Below are 15,505 nucleotides of genomic sequence, written 5' to 3'. Positions count from 1 at the left end.
TTCCTGGAGGCGTAAAAGTGGGCGGGGCGGGGGAGCTGGGCGGAAGAGGTCTTTCCTATTTTGCATCTGAGTTCAGGGGCGCCTGTAGGGATTGCCCAACATTACGCCTTTTGTCCTAGTGTGATTATTTAAGAAGTTCTCTAAGGTCAAAGGAGTTCCTGATGGGGATAAATTACATCCTCTCCCTCGTTCTGGTCGGTTGGGTTTGGGATAGGGAGGAGGAGGAAGGAGGTGAGCAGAGGAGGGGCGTTCTCCTAAGTGGGTCTCCTGCTCGACTTCCGGGTGGCGGCCTGAAGAAACTTTCTTGGAATTTACAGACTCTCCGGAGCACCTGTTATTGAATCTTTGCTGTTTTAACAACAGCTGTGGGCAGAGCCTCCTTGCCTGACCACTTGAATTTCTCACAAGCTTCCTATCTTAATCTATTTCTTGACTAAAAAAATATCTGTATTCAGTGAAGTGGTTAAGTAAGTATGGGGTAGCGTCACTTACTCTTTCATTCACTTGAACACTGGAAGAGCGCTCTATGCTTTAGTTTTTAAGCTGCTTGGAGTGAGTATTCTGGAGGGGAGGGTGTTGTTGAATTAAGCAATTAAAGCATATAATATATTAGTGCTAAGTGCTTTAGGGAAAGGAAATCTTTAAGACAGTATTAAATAGATTTATCAGGTCAATGAGACTTAACTTTTGAGCAGCGACTTGGAGGTGAGGGAAATAGCCGTACTGAGTGTAAGTGTTCCAGGCGAAGGGAAAACCCAATGCTAGGCTTAAGGCAGAAATGTATCAGACTCTTCTTGAAGAGTAAGCAGGGGAAGTAGGAGTTTAGGGGCTGGAGATGAGTAGGATTGCTTGATCGCTTCCACAACCGGATTACTTGGGAGGGATCTGTTCTCCTCGAGAATTTTTCTTTTAAATATGCAGGAAACATGAGCATGTTTGAGTTAAAAGAGGGAAATGAATTAATTCTTTTTCTTTTGGAAATAGAGGCTCGTTTTTGAACTTCTGTCAATAAACTGTAAGAAAGTAACAGTACATCCTGAAACCATCAAGAAGAAAAATGGTAAGTTTTATAGAATTCTTATGAATGTCTTTGTATATATAATTTTTAGAAATCTAGTCAAGGGAAATAAAACTGCATGGAGATTTCAATGACAAGACAAATGATAAGCTGTAGAAGTGTAGAGTATAAAATGATTCTAAACAAAACCGAAACAAAATCACTTTAAAATTCTTATGTTTTTCGGAGTTCCCATTGTGGCTCAGTGGTAACAAATCTGACTAGCCTCCATGAGGATTCAGGTTCGATCCCTGGCCTTGCTCAGTGGGTTAAGGATCCCGTGTTGCCGTCAGCTGTGGTGTAGGTTGCAGATTTGGCTTGGATCCCAGGTTGCCATGGCTTTGGTGTAGGCCAGCAGCTGTAGCTCCAATTCAACCCCTAGTCTGGGAACCTCCATATGCCTTCAGCACAGCCCTAAAAAAAATTTTAAAAAAAATTTTAAATCCTTACTTTTTCATTTAAAACACACAGAATTTACCTTTTATGGAGAAAGATTGATTACAAAATGAATTTGAGATGGAAAGCGGGTATTGCAGGAGCAGAAGAGCATAGCTAGTTGTGATCATTTTAATTGGATCCTTTTACTCTCTCTCTCTCTTTTTTTTTTTTTTTTTTTTGTCTTTTTAGGGCTGCACCCACAGCATATGGAGGTTCCCGAGCTAGTGGTCAAATCAGAGCTGTAGCCACTGGCCAATGCCACAGCCACAGCAATGTGAGATCTGAGCCACATCTTTGACCTACACCATGGCTCACAGCGACTCTGGCAGATCCTTAATCCACTGAGCAAGGCCAGGGATCGAACCTGCGTCCTCATGGATCCTAGTCAGATTCGTTTCTGCTGAGCCACGATGGGAACTCCTGGGATCCTTTTTCTCTTGATCCGACGTGGACAACTAGAGCTTGAGGTAGAAGGAAAACAATTTGCCCTACCATCCCCCACCCTACACACATGCACAGACACACACACCGTTGCTCTCTGTCTTCAGCCTGGTCATAGTCTGACTACTAGATACTACTATAAGAAGAGAAATTAAAAAGGAAGCCTCAGAATTTTTCTACCCTCTCTGGAATGGGGTAACAAAAGGAGTATTCTAGCTACCAAAACAACAGATTAAACAAACAAAAAGCAAGCAAGCAAGAGTACTCTGGTTACCTCTGCACATTTAGGATCTGAAAACACTGACGCTTTTTATTTCTGTTGTCTTTAGTGGAGAAAGAAGTTGTTTCTTTAACTCCCTCACAAATTACATAAGAGAAATGGGGAAAACTCTGGTTGTAAAAGTTGTTTTCTTACTATTTCTCAATAAATACTAATGACTTAGTGAATTGCCATTTAAATCAGTAATACTAACCTAAAAATTGTTTTTATTGGGAGTTTCCTGGTGGTGCAGTGGGTTAAGGACCTGGCATTGTCACTGCTGTGGCTTGGGTTGCTGCTGTGGCATGTTTTGATCCCTGTTCCAGGAACTTCCTCATGCCGTGGGCAAGGCCAAAATTTAAAATTTTTATTTTATTTTATTAATTTATTTTTTACCGTGGCATGCAGTGGCTTGATGTGGGATTTCAGGTCCTAGACCAGGGATTGAACCCAGTCCTAACCACTAGCCACCAGGGAAATCCCCAAACTGTTTTTTAGTGGTGAAAAATTAAAACTTGAAATAATTATTTCCTTCACAATATGTTCTCCTAAAGTCTTAGCATAGATACTATTTTACCTTAACATTTGTATTTATCTTCTGGAATTTTTTTCCTATTGCAGAAATAAATTTTGAAGAAATACAACTTATCTCTCAGAACTGTTTTGTAGATGGATAATCTCTGACATAGTGTTTCTGTTTTTATTCACATAGTCATTTTAATATCTAGTTTGGGAAATGATAGTGGGTAAGGTCACCTGAAGAAATCTCATTTGTTCTCACATTTCTCTCTCCTTTTTAGTCGGTGACTTTGCATACCGATGTCGGTGATATTAAAATAGAAGTCTTCTGTGAGAGGACACCCAAAACCTGTGAAGTGAGTACCATAATGTACATAATGCAACACGATAACTATTTTTTAAATTAATTAATTAATTAGGTGGGGTTTTTTTGTTTGTTTTTTTAGGGCCGCACTTGTGGCATATGGAAGTTCTCAGGCTAGGGGTTGAATTGGAGCTGCAGCTGCCAGCCTGTGCCACAGCCACAGCAATGCTGGATCTGAGCCTTGTCGGTGACCTACACCAAAGTCCACAGCAACACCAGATCCTTAACCCACTGAGCGAGGCTAGGGATTGAACCCAAGTCTTCATGGATACTGTTCAGGTTCGTTACCACTGAGCCACAGTGGGAAATCTCTTAATTTGTTTTTATTATAGTTGATTTACAATGTTTTGTCAATTTCTGCCATACAGCAAAGCGACCCAGTTATACATATATATACATTCTTTCTGTCACATTATCTTCCATTATGTTTCATCACAAGTGCTTGGATATAGTTTCCTGTGCTATACAGCGGGAAGGATAACCATTGTGAAATTGAGTCATCTGGGAGTTCCCGTCGTGGCACAGCAGAAATAAATCTTACTAGGAACCATGAGGTCGTGGGTTTGATCCCTGGCCTTGTTCAGTGGGTTAGGAATCCAGCGTTGCTGTGAGCTGTGGTGTAGGTCGCAGACAAGGCTCAGATCTGATGTGGCTCTGGCTCTGGTGTAGGCCGGCTACTGCAGCTCTGATTAGACCCCTAGCCTGGGAACCTCCATATGCCACGGGTGTGGCCCTAAAAAGACAAAAAAAAGAAAAAGAAAAAAAGAAATTGAGTCATCTAACTTAAACAACATTCAAAAAACCTTTTCTATAAAACCATTCTCAAGAAAAACCAGCAATCATAATTTCTGGATTAATTTCCACTTCCTTTTCTGATGTCAAAGGGGGATCAAAGAAAGGATAGATAGGATAGTTGTAGCTCAGTGGTAACAAATCCTGCTGCTGTCCATAAGGATCCAGGTTTGATCCTTGGCCTTGCTCAGTGGGTTAAGGATGGGCATTGCCGTGAGCTATAGTGTAGGTCACAGATGTGGCTCAGATGCAGCATTGCTGTGGCTGTGGTGTAGGTAGGCAGCTGCAGCTCCAATCTGACCCCTAACCTGGGAACTTCCATATGCTATGTGTGAAACCCTAAAAAGCAAAAAACAAACAAACAAAAAGGATAACTTTACCCATAGAGTGGTTGGTATCTTTTTCTTTTGGCTTATTTTCCTCAGGAAGTATAAATAATCATTAGATATTAGATAAGAGAATTGTTCCATACATTACTTCATTTGTTAAAGTGACAAGGATAGAAGGAAAAAGAGTCAGCTCTATATATCTTCATTCAACAATTTATTTGTGAAAGGCTATCTTCCCAGCATCTGGAACTACAGTAATGAACAAGAGATAGTCCTTGCTCTTGTGGAGCCAATATTCTACCTGGGAAGATAGGCAGGGGGTAAAAATTCATTCTAGAAAAAAAGTAATTCTGGAGAGTGATAGTGCCTTGAAGGTAATAAAGTACTGAGATAGAGAATAATGGAAATACATTTTTTGTCTTTTTAGGGCTGCACTGTGGAAGTTGAATTAGGGCAGTACCCACCAGCCTACGCCACAGCCACAGCAACACCCACATCCTCACAGATACTAGTCAGGTTCTTAACCCACTGATTCACAGTGGGAACTCCAGGAAAGTATTTAAAAGAAGGTGAGGGAAAGCCTACTCAAGAAAGTGATACTTTAAAAATTGAGTGCAGAGAGTTCCCTTCATGGCTCGGTGGTTAACCATCCTGACTAGGATCTATGAGGATTCAGGTTCCATCCCTGGCCATGCTTAGTGGGTTAAGGATCTGGCATTGCAGTGAGCTATGGTGTAGGTCACAGACACAACTTGGATCCCGCTTTGCTCTGGCTGTGGCGTAGGTCGGCAGCTGCAGTTCTGATTCAACCCCTAGTCTGGGAAATTCCATATGCTGGCAAGTGCAGCCCTAAAAAAAAAAAAAAAAAAAAAAAAAAACCTTATGCAAAAGGTAATGAAAGTGGGAGAAGGGAAGAATTGTGAGGGTGGGAATAACATATGCACAATAGTCTATAAAATAGCTCATTAATGACAACCTACTGTGTAGCACAGGAAAATCTACTCCATAGTTCATAATAACCTATGTGGGAAACAAGAATGGATATATTTTTATGTATGACTGATTTCAGTTTGCTGTACACTAGAAGCTAATACAACATTGTAAGTCAACTACAATTGCATTATTTATTTATTTATTTATTTATTTTTGTCTTTTTGGGGCCGCACCCATGGCATATGGAGGTTCCAGGCTAGGGGTCGAATTGGAGCTGTAGCTGCTAGCCTACGCCACAGCCATAGCCACACCAGATTGAGCCGCATCTGCCACCTACACCACAGCTCATGGCAATGCCAGATCCTTAACCCACTGAATGAGGCCAGAGATCAAACCTGCATCCTCATGGATACTAGTCGGGTTTGTTAACCTCTGAGCCATGACAGGAACCCCACAATTACATTTTTTTAAAAATGCAAAAAAAAAAAAAAAAAAAAAAAAAACGGTAATGAGGGCATCTCCATGAGAAGACTTATAAAAAGCATATTCCAGGAATAGCAATAGCAGATCAAAGGCCTCATGGTGGGAAAGCCTCCTTTTATGGATGAATTCTCAGAAGGCTGATGGGGTAAACATAGGAAGCAGCAGGGAAGGGGTTACTGTCATTGTGAGATGTAGACCTAGGCTAGGTTATGTAGGGCTTGTTAAGCTCTGCTGATGATTTTGTATTTTATTCCAAGAATCGAAGAAAACTATTAGAGAGTTCTAGGCAGGGAAGTGACATTATCGAAAGCAATACCTCATAGATATATATAGTTTTAAAATGTTGTAGTACTTTCAATAAATGCGGCTGTTTCTTTATATTAAATGTGTATCTGGTACATCACTTCTCAATCATTTTTATTCTCTTCAGAATTTCTTGGCTCTTTGTGCCAGTAATTACTACAATGGCTGTATATTTCACAGAAATATCAAGGGCTTCATGGTTCAAACAGGAGATCCAACAGGTAAGTTATTCCAATAATATTTAGGAAATTGAGTATATCGTATGAAGAAGAGACTAGACAAAGACTAGAAAAATAAAAGTGCATGGAATTTTCATAGCTTATCTTAACAAAAAACTTTTAAATAAAAGCTACTAGCACCTAGCCCTAAAAATATGAACAATATTGGTAAGGAGAGTTTTGGGGTTTTATAGAGCTATTTTATTTTTATGATCTTGGTGTGAAGTTCAAATTTGGGAAGTAACAGAGTATATATCAAATTTTATTTGTACTTAAGAGTTATACCATATAGGGCCTTCCCGTCATGGTGCAGCAGAAACTAATCCGACTAGGAACCATGAGGTTGTGGGTTCGATCCCTGGCCTTGCTCGGTGAGTTAAGGATCTGGTGTGGCCATGAGCTGTGGTGTAGGTCACAGACTCTCCTTGGATCTGGTGTTGCTGTGGATGTGATGTAGGCCAGCAGCTGTAGCTCCGATTCCACCCCTAGCCTGGGAATCTCCATATGCCGTGGGTGTGGCCCTAAAAAGCAAAAAAAAAAAAAAAGTTATACTATAATTAAACTAGGCCTTACATTTAGAAAATTAATTATATACTTCATTTATTTGTCTTGTAATAGGTACTGGAAGAGGAGGTAACAGTATCTGGGGCAAGAAATTTGAGGATGAATACAGTGAATATCTTAAGGTATGTCCAGAATACTTCAAAATCTATTTTTTCATGCTGTGTATACATTTGGGAACTTTGATAAATATGCTATAGTAATACAAATTGAGATCATTAGTAAATAAATATTTTTTTTAGTAGTTTTGGACCCTTGGGAAGTGATATCAGGGAGGAAAAATAAATGGCAGTTCTAGCCTAATATATACTGGAATCTCGCCATCACATGAATCTTGACATTAAGTGAGCTCTTCTTTGGTTCCAATCTGAAATGTTTAATCAGTAATATACCTAAGGGGTTTAATGTCTTGCTATAAAATTTATGTGAATTACTTGTCTTGTTCATTACCACCGAGCCGCAAGGGTAATTCCATACCAATTAAAAAAAAAAAAAATGTATGAGTTCCAGGAGTTCCTGTCATGGCTTGGTGATGATGAATCCGACTAGGATCCATGAGGATGCAGGTTTGATCCCTGCCCTTGCTCATTGGATTAAGTATTCAGCGTTGTCACGAGCTGTGGTGTAGGTTTAAAATGTGGCTCGGATCCAGTGTTGCTGTGGCTGTGGTGTAGGCCAGCAGCTACAGCTCCGATTTGACCCCTAGCCTGGAAACTTCCATATGCCTCAGGTGTGACCCTAAGAAAGGTTAAAACAGACCAACAAAAGTCAGTTCCATTCCCCAGAGATGACGTAAGTTAACAATTATTATGTGGTCTTTTGAACTTGTATCTTCATAGAATGATAACTTTAGAAAAAAGATATCAATTCTCCTCAATTAGAATATGTAATTTAGAGAGTTTCTTTTGGTTAAGAACCCAACACAGTGAGGATACAGGTTGATACCTGGCCTTGCTCAGTGAGTTAGGGATCTGGTGTTGTCACAAGCTGTGGCACGGGTCACAGATGTGGCTTGGATCTGGTGTGGCTGTGGCTGTGGCATAGGCCTGCAGCTGCAGCTCCAATTTGACCCCTAGCCCAGGAACTTCCATATGCTGAAGGTATGGCCTTGAAAAAAAAAAGGGGGGGGGGTTCCCATTGCGGCTCAGTGGTTAATGAATCTGACTAGGAACCATGAGGTTGCAGGTTCGATCCCTGGCCTTGCTCAGTGGGTTAAGGATCTGGTATTGCTGTGAGCTGTGGTGTAGGTCGCAGACACGGCTCAGACCCCAAATTGCTGTGGCTCTGGTGTAGGCCAGTGGCTGCAGCTCCGATTGGACCCCTAGCCTGGGAACCTCCATATGCCGCGGGTGCGGCCCCAGAAAAGACAAAAAGACAAAAAAAAAAAAAAAAAGAATATGTAATTTAGGCATGCCCTGGTGGCCTAGTGATTAAGGACAGTGTTGTCACTGCTATGGCTTGGGTTCAATCCTTGGCCCAGAAACTTCTACATGCTGCAGGTGTGGCCAAAAGAAAAAAGACAATATTAATATTAAATATTTGATGAATATATTTCATTATAGTAAAATATATTCATCAAAACTTCTGAAAAATATTTATTGCAATGTTTAAAAAGTCACTTTTTTCCTGAATTGGAAACAATTTTTTAGGTATTAATTAATGACTACTTCCATGATGCTAATCTGCTATCCTACACCAGTGATTTTCAAACATTGCTGTTACAGATTTCACCTGTGGTTGTTTCAAAACTGTAAAAAATTAGGGGCAAAAAAAGAAAAAAATGGGGTTTCCCACTGTGGCACAACAGGATGGGCAGCATCTTAGGAGTGATAGGACATGGGTTCAATCCCTGGCCCGGCACAGTGGGTTCAGGATCAGGGGTTGCCACAACTGTGGCTTGGCTTGAGACTGTAGCTTAGATCTGACACTGGCCCAGGAACTCCATATGCCATGGGGCAGCCCACAACAGCAACAACAAAGAATATATATATTTAAGATTGGGGCCTTTCTCCCTAAATCTAGAGAAAAAGAGTCAGTAGAACTGATCAGGACCTTGATTATATTTTAAAGTTCCCTGATGATTCCTATGCAGCCAAGGTTAGGAACTATTTTCTTATCATGAGTTGAGGATGTGTGTTGAAATTCACATACTCGGGAGTTCCCGTGGTGGCTCAGTAGAAACAAACCTGACTAACATCCATAAGGACGCAGGTTTGATCCCTGGCCTAACTCAGCGGGTCAAGGATGTGGCCTTGCCATGAGCTATGGTGTAGTTCACACAGGCAGCTTGGATCCCACATCGCTGTGGCTGTGGCATAGGCAGGCAGCTACAGCTCTGATTTGACACCTAGCCTGGGAGCCTCCATGTGCTTTGGGTGTAGCCCTAAAAAAATAAAATAAAATTCACATATTCACAAGAGAAACTCTTGTACATGTGCACCAGGAAACGCGTACAAGAGTGTTCCTACATCACAACACAACAATGGGAGGAAAAATTATGTATACATGTATGCATAACTTGGTCCCCATGCTGTACAGTGGAAAAAAATAAATAAAAATAAAAAGGAAAGTATCTATGGAAAGAAACATAGATACCAAAAAAACAAACAAACAAAAAAAAAAAACCAAAAAAAAAAAAAAAAAAAAAAGACTGTTCCTAGAGTGTTATTTGTAATAGCATAAATCTAAAAAACACCCAAATATCCACTGATCTTTGGACAATCTGTAGTATTTTCACTGTAAAATATTATACAGTGAAAGAAATCAGAACTCCAGCTCTGTATACATGTATAAATCTTAGAAACATAATGTTAAGTGTAGAAAGCATTTCCTAGAAGACTACAAATTGTATGATACTACTTTATAAAGATCAGAAAGAAGCAAAAGGAAACAATATATTGTTGCATGTGTAAAGATACTGGAATAATAGTTACCTCTTGGAGAGGCTGAGGTAATAGCTGAGAGGAGCACATAAGTATGTGTAACACTGGTAAATTTTAATTCTTAAAGCTTGGTAGTAGATTAATGGCTGCTTATTTTATTAAGTTATAAGTAGTACATATATTCTTATGTATGTATCAAATACTGCATTTGATTGATAGTCACCTTTTAGGGAGACAATAAAGCATTAATATCTATGTAGCTACATCTCTATAGCTTGTTAATGTCACCTAATGAATAGCTAAAGATAGAGTAATCTTTGGGTTACTTCTATGTTTTATATTTGGGCATCTCCATGTAACATGATTGTCTGTCTTCAATCTTATCAGTAAAGTCCTTTTAATTCCAGTACACAGAAATTAACTTGTATAACAAATTGGGTCATGAATATTAGAGTTAGATGAGGCCTTCCGTAGGTAATCCTGGATTATAAACTGATTGTCCATGGATGGATGGCTCACAGATGCATTCTTTATGGCCATTGGTTTAAAAAGGTAAATGTCATGAAACAAGAAATACACTGTTCATTTTAGACTCTGCCATTCCTAATGTTTACATTCTCCCCAGTTACCAGTTTGTTACCTGCTGACCTTTGTGAGCGTTTGAATTATGAATAAATCCCTGAACTAGTCCAACCTCCCTTGTTTTACAGATAAAGAAACTAGCCAGATTCCAGTGTATGTGTGAAGAGATTATGGGCATTTTGGTTTTGTTATCTGCCTGATCGTTTCATGCCAGCATATTGTTCCTTAATATAAATGTAAGGACTATTTCTGTTATACGTTGGTATTGCCAAAAGTGTTTGTGGCCACACTTCTCCAAAGGGAAGGTGAAATTGATTGGGGAATATGATTTGATGTATAAACAATTTACATGCAAGTTTTCAGAGACAAAGATAATACGGAAACTGAACATTTGGATTAGCCCTAATAGAAGCTGGTTAAGTATTTTCTTGATTCCTCGAAATATTTGGAACCTAAAGAGTGCACACCTTGTTTCAGTCCTCTATTTGGAATAATCATGTAAAAATAGCTAAATACTTTGGTCTGTCTTTTTCAGCACAATGTTAGAGGTGTTGTATCTATGGCCAATAATGGTCCAAACACCAATGGATCTCAGTTCTTCATCACCTATGGCAAGCAGCCACATCTGGACATGAAATACACGGTATTTGGAAAGTAAGTATTCTGGTTATGGTTTTCTTTGGAATTTCAGTGTCAGAGATGCATGTGAGTGGCTGTGATAAAAGCATAACTAGTATTTAAATAAGAGTATGAGAGCTAAACATACCTGGAATTTAAGTCCACTACCTAACAGCCCTAAGACCTTGGGAAACTTACAACCTCTCTGAGCCTCAGTTTCCTTATTTTGTAAAAGAAGGGCCAATACTTTTATTTTAAGGATCCTTATGCAAGTTAACAGTAATGTGTCTATTTTAATTAAGAATAGCTTTCTGGGAGTTCCTGCTGTGGTGCAGTGGGATCAGCAGCATCTTGGGAGCACTGGGATGCAGGTTCAGTCCCCAACCTAGCACAGTGAGTTAGGGATCCAGAATTATTGCCACAACAGCGGCTTGGAGCTTATCCGTGACCTGGGAACTCCATATGCCGTAGGGGCAACCAAAAAAGAGATTAAGGGGCGATTGAATCCTGGGAGGTGTTTAGCAGTCTCTGCCGGAATATCCATTATATGCACTATACCGGGCAAATGCTTTTATAAATCAACAGAGAGCCAATCTGTCACCAAATATTTACTATGCCCAATAAAGCAAGGCACAGTTCTAAAGTTTGTTTTATTTAACAGATAGGATGCCAAGCTAGGTTAATTAAAAAATTTTTAAAAACGGTACAACTTTTCTTTTTAATTCCATATACATGTCTAATTTATAGATTAATAATAATCAAGGAACAAGAATAGTAGTTTTTGTGTGTATATGGACAATCCAGACTGTCTTCCTTTTTTCTCTCTTAACTCACCATTCAGAATTATTGATCGGTAATTACCAGGACTTATCTTAATGAGTTTGTTAAAAAAAAAAAAAAAAAAAAAACACCAAAAACTAGAGTTTAAACAGGGGTTCCTAACCTTCAGTCTAGTAACTCCTTGAAATTGTGTTTTGTGTATACACATGCACATTTTTCTGAGAAAATGGTACATAGTGTTCCACTGGTTCCCAAAGGTACCCATGTCTCAGATATTTAATTAAATTTACCTCAATCCTACATGCCCTTTTTTGCCTGAGATCTGTTTCCTTTATCCTCTATTTCTCTTACCCAGAAAGTGAGAAGGCCTTTAAAACTTAAAATTTAGGGGAGTTCCCATCGTGGCACAGTGGTTAACGAATCCAACTAGGAACCATGAAGTTGCGTGTTTGATCCCTGCCCTTGCTCAGTAGGTTAACGATCCAGCGTTGCCGTGAGCTGTGGTGTAGGTTGCAGACTCGGCTTGGCTGTGGCTGTGGCGTAGGCTGGTGGCTACAGCTTCGATTCAACCCCTAGCCTGGGAACCTCCACATGCCGCGAGAGCAGCCCAAGAAATGGCAAAAAGACAAAAAAAAAAAAAAATTAAAATTTAAAAGAGTTCCTGTCATGGCTCAGTGGAACTGAATCTGACTAGCATTCATGAGGACACAGTTTCGATTCCTGGCCTTACTCAGTGGGTTAAGGATCCAGCGTTGCCAAGAGCTGTGGTGTAGGTTGCAGACATATCTTGGATCCCATGTTGCTGTGGCTGTGGCGTAGGCCGGCAGCTACATCTCCTCTTGGACTCCTAGCCTGGGAACCTCCATATGTCATAGGTGTGGCCCTAAAAAAGACAAAAAAACAACAACAAAAAACCCTTATAATTTAAATACCTTAATTGTTCTACATTTGAGAGTAAAATCAAAAAGTTTTGGTTATAATACCATTTTAATGGAAATGTAAAATAAAATGTAAATCTGTTATCCTTTTTCCTTCTTTTTTTTTTTAAGGCCACATCTGAGGCATATGAAAGTTCCTGGGACCAAGGATTGAGTCTGAGCTGCAGCTGTGGCAACTCACTGCACTATGCCAGGGATCAAACCCACAACTCTGCAGCAACCCAAGCCATGCAGTCAAATTCTTAACCCACTTCACTATGGCACTATGGCAGTAACTCCCTGTTACCTTTTTTTAAATACATACTATAAGTCTTGGGAATTGATTTGAGCTGCACTAAGAAGTATGACCTGAAAAGCCAGAGTTCCCGTCCTGGCGCAGCGGAAATGAATCCAACTAGGAACCATGGGGTTGCGGGTTCAATCCCTGGCCTCGCTCAGTGGGTTAAGGGTCTGGCATTGCTGTGAGCTGTGGTGTAGGCCGGCAGCTATAGCTCTGATTTGACCCCTAGCCTGGGAACCTCCGTATGCCGCAGATGCGGCCCTGAAAAAGACAAAAGACCAAAAAAAAAAAAAAAAAAAAAAAAAAGCCACCTTTTCTTAGCAAATGTTTTAGACTAAATTTCTAGAGCATATTTGAAGGATAGCTCTCAATATTTTTTTTCTTGGTGGAAAAATGAAGTGGGCTTGTTGGAAGTGGGCCTAACTGCCTTATCTTCTCCTTTTTTTTTTTTTTTTTTTTTCTGTCTTTCATTTTAGGGCTACACCGACGGCATATGGAGGTTCCCAGGCTAGGGGCCTAATCTGAGCTGTAGCTGCCAGCCTACACCACAGCCACAGCAATGCTGGATCTGAGCCACGTCTGCAACCTATACCACAGCTCATGGCAATGCCAGACCCTTAACCCACTGAGCAAGGCCAGGGATTGAACCCGCAACCTCACAGTTCCTAGGTCGGATTTGTTTCTGCTTTGCCACGACAGGAACTCCTTTTTTTTTTTTTTTAAAGAAAGAATTGGAATATTTTATTCGAGCTAGATCTGAGGGTTCAGAGAACTGTTCCCTCTTCTCCTGTTCTATTATTGCCTTTTCTTGTTGTCCAGAAGCAAAACATAAAAACACCATATTTAAACAAGAAAGTTCAGGGAGTTCCATCATGGCTCAGCAGAAAGGAATCTGACTAGCATCCATGAGGATCCTTGGCCTCGCTCAGTGGGTTAAGGATCCAGCATTGCTGTGGCTGTGGTGTAGGCCGGCAGCTATAAGCCCCAATTAGACCCCTAGCCTAAGAATCTCCATATGCCGTGGGTAGGGCCCTAAAAAGACAAAAACCAAAAAAGTTTACCTTAGGACCTTCAGTGTAGGGAAGTACTGATAATAATAATAGTGTCACCCTTATGTACTTTATCCACAGATAAAGCAGAGAAACCCTTATGACGGATTATATTGGCCCCATTTGTAGCTATTCTGTGTGAGTGACGCAGAATACAAATAGATACTTTGGTGGAAATATTCCTGCCCTTTGCTATTGCTGTCTAAAGGCATAAAAATAAATTTTTTGTTTCTGAATTTTGGTCCATACTTATGACAGAAAATCAAAGTATTTTATCGTACACTCAACTAGGAATTCAAAGAACTGTGAGACTTGGTTATTTTCTCCTAAGGAGACTACAATTGCTCTACGTATTTGGATATTCTGTTTCAGTCTCAGGAAATTTTCAAACATTATATTGTTTTTCTTTCAGGGTAATAGATGGTCTGGAGACTCTAGATGAACTGGAGAAGTTACCAGTAAATGAGAAGACATATCGACCTCTTAATGATGTACACATTAAGGACATAACTATTCATGCCAACCCATTTGCTCAGTAGCTATAATAGACCCGGACAAATACTTGGCAAACTATGCAAGAACAGACCTATTATGGTTTGCCCAATTTTAATTATGTCAGAGGTTTCATCATCCTCTGCTTGTTTACAACTAAGATCTTATGTGAGCTGGTGGTACCAAGGGGAGCCAAACAGCTTTTACTCCTATTCTCATAACATATTCTTTACTATACCAGTTATCCAATGTATTTCCTGAAGCTTAATTAAAAAAAAAAAAAACCTATGTTTAATTTTGTTTTTACATATAAACATTCATTTTTAGATGCTGAGTCTCAAAGCCAGGCCTTTTTGAGCACCCTAATCACATACTCCTACCATATTAGTCCACATCCTGGAAATATTTTCTATTTATTATTCACTTTTTTTGTTTGTTTGTTTGTTTGTCCTTTTGCCTTTCCTATGGCTGCTCCCTTGGCATATGGTGGTTCCCAAGCTAGGGGTCTAATCAGAGCTGTAGCCACCAGCCTACACCACAGCCACAGCAGGTCAGGATCTGAGCCGAGTCTGTGCTACACCACAGCTCACTGCAAAGCCGGATCCCTAACCCACTGAGCAAGGCCAGGGATGGAACCCCGCAACCTCATGTTTCCTAGTCGGATTCGTTAACCACTGAGCCATGACAGGAACACCAATTATTCACTTTGTACAGCTAAAAAGAAGGCGGCTAGATGAAGAGATGGTCTAGAAAAGCCAGTCAATCTAGTTGCTGTTTTTTTTTTTTTAATGGTCTTTAAGTTTATAGTAAAAGCCCAGAGAAGTCCTGGAGTACAGTAAACAATCAGAATTTCCCAATTGATTTGCTCATGGAACTTTTTTTTTAAAGCATGTTTTTTAAAATACTGCAGGATAGGAGTTCCTGCTGTGGTGTGACAGGATTGGCCAGGGTCTCTGGAGCACTGAGAGTCAGGTTCTATCCCTGTTCTGGCACAGTGGGTTAAGGATCTGGCATAGCCTAGGTCACAACTGTGGCTCAGATCTAATTCCTGGCCCAAAAACTACATATGCTGTGCAGTGGCAAAAATTATATATATATATTTATTTATATTTATATTATTTATATATATATATATATATATTTTTTTTTTTTTGCAGGATGGAGTTCTGCAAAAAATGGACAGATGA

General features: G+C 39.9%; 1 protein-coding gene and 1 long non-coding RNA gene across 10 annotated transcripts in view; both read left to right on the top strand.

The window, feature by feature from the left end:
• LOC146396078 (uncharacterized) overlaps nt 1–15,505 on the top strand; it is a 1,511,729-nt gene that overhangs the window by 838,073 nt on the left and 658,151 nt on the right. The gene's annotated exons all lie outside the window — the stretch shown is intronic.
• On the top strand, nt 65–14,606 carry PPIL3 (peptidylprolyl isomerase like 3). Of its 9 annotated transcripts, none has more exons than XR_014828912.1 (8): nt 65–194; nt 985–1,060; nt 2,996–3,070; nt 6,046–6,139; nt 6,755–6,822; nt 10,290–10,397; nt 10,697–10,815; nt 14,239–14,606. XR_014828912.1 is itself a non-coding variant. In XM_005672069.4 (7 exons), the coding sequence occupies exons 2-7, from the start codon at nt 1,058–1,060 to the stop codon at nt 14,363–14,365; spliced, it is 486 nt and encodes a 161-aa protein (XP_005672126.1). In that variant the 5' UTR covers nt 65–145; nt 985–1,057; the 3' UTR covers nt 14,366–14,606. The 9 variants fall into 9 exon arrangements, 5 of the variants coding, with proteins under 5 accessions (XP_005672126.1, XP_001925960.1, XP_005672124.1 ...); XR_014828911.1 differs by having other exon boundaries at nt 65–231; XR_014828913.1 differs by having other exon boundaries at nt 65–552.

This window comes from Sus scrofa, chromosome 15 (assembly GCF_054392235.1).
Source record: "Sus scrofa isolate SSC_HxYL_T2T_F1_AM1 chromosome 15, Sscrofa_HxYL_maternal_Yorkshire_Landrace_v2.0, whole genome shotgun sequence".
NCBI lineage: Eukaryota > Metazoa > Chordata > Mammalia > Artiodactyla > Suidae > Sus > Sus scrofa.
This window is presented reverse-complemented; position numbering and strand designations above follow the sequence as displayed.

What these genes read in the sequence shown, in the direction of transcription:
- PPIL3 (XM_005672069.4), top strand. An exon ending in TCAAACAGGAGATCCAACAG is followed by an intron (nt 6,140 to 6,754) that starts GTAAGTTATTCC and finishes GTCTTGTAATAG; the next exon opens with GTACTGGAAGAGGAGGTAAC. An exon ending in AAATACACGGTATTTGGAAA is followed by an intron (nt 10,816 to 14,238) that starts GTAAGTATTCTG and finishes TTTTTCTTTCAG; the next exon opens with GGTAATAGATGGTCTGGAGA.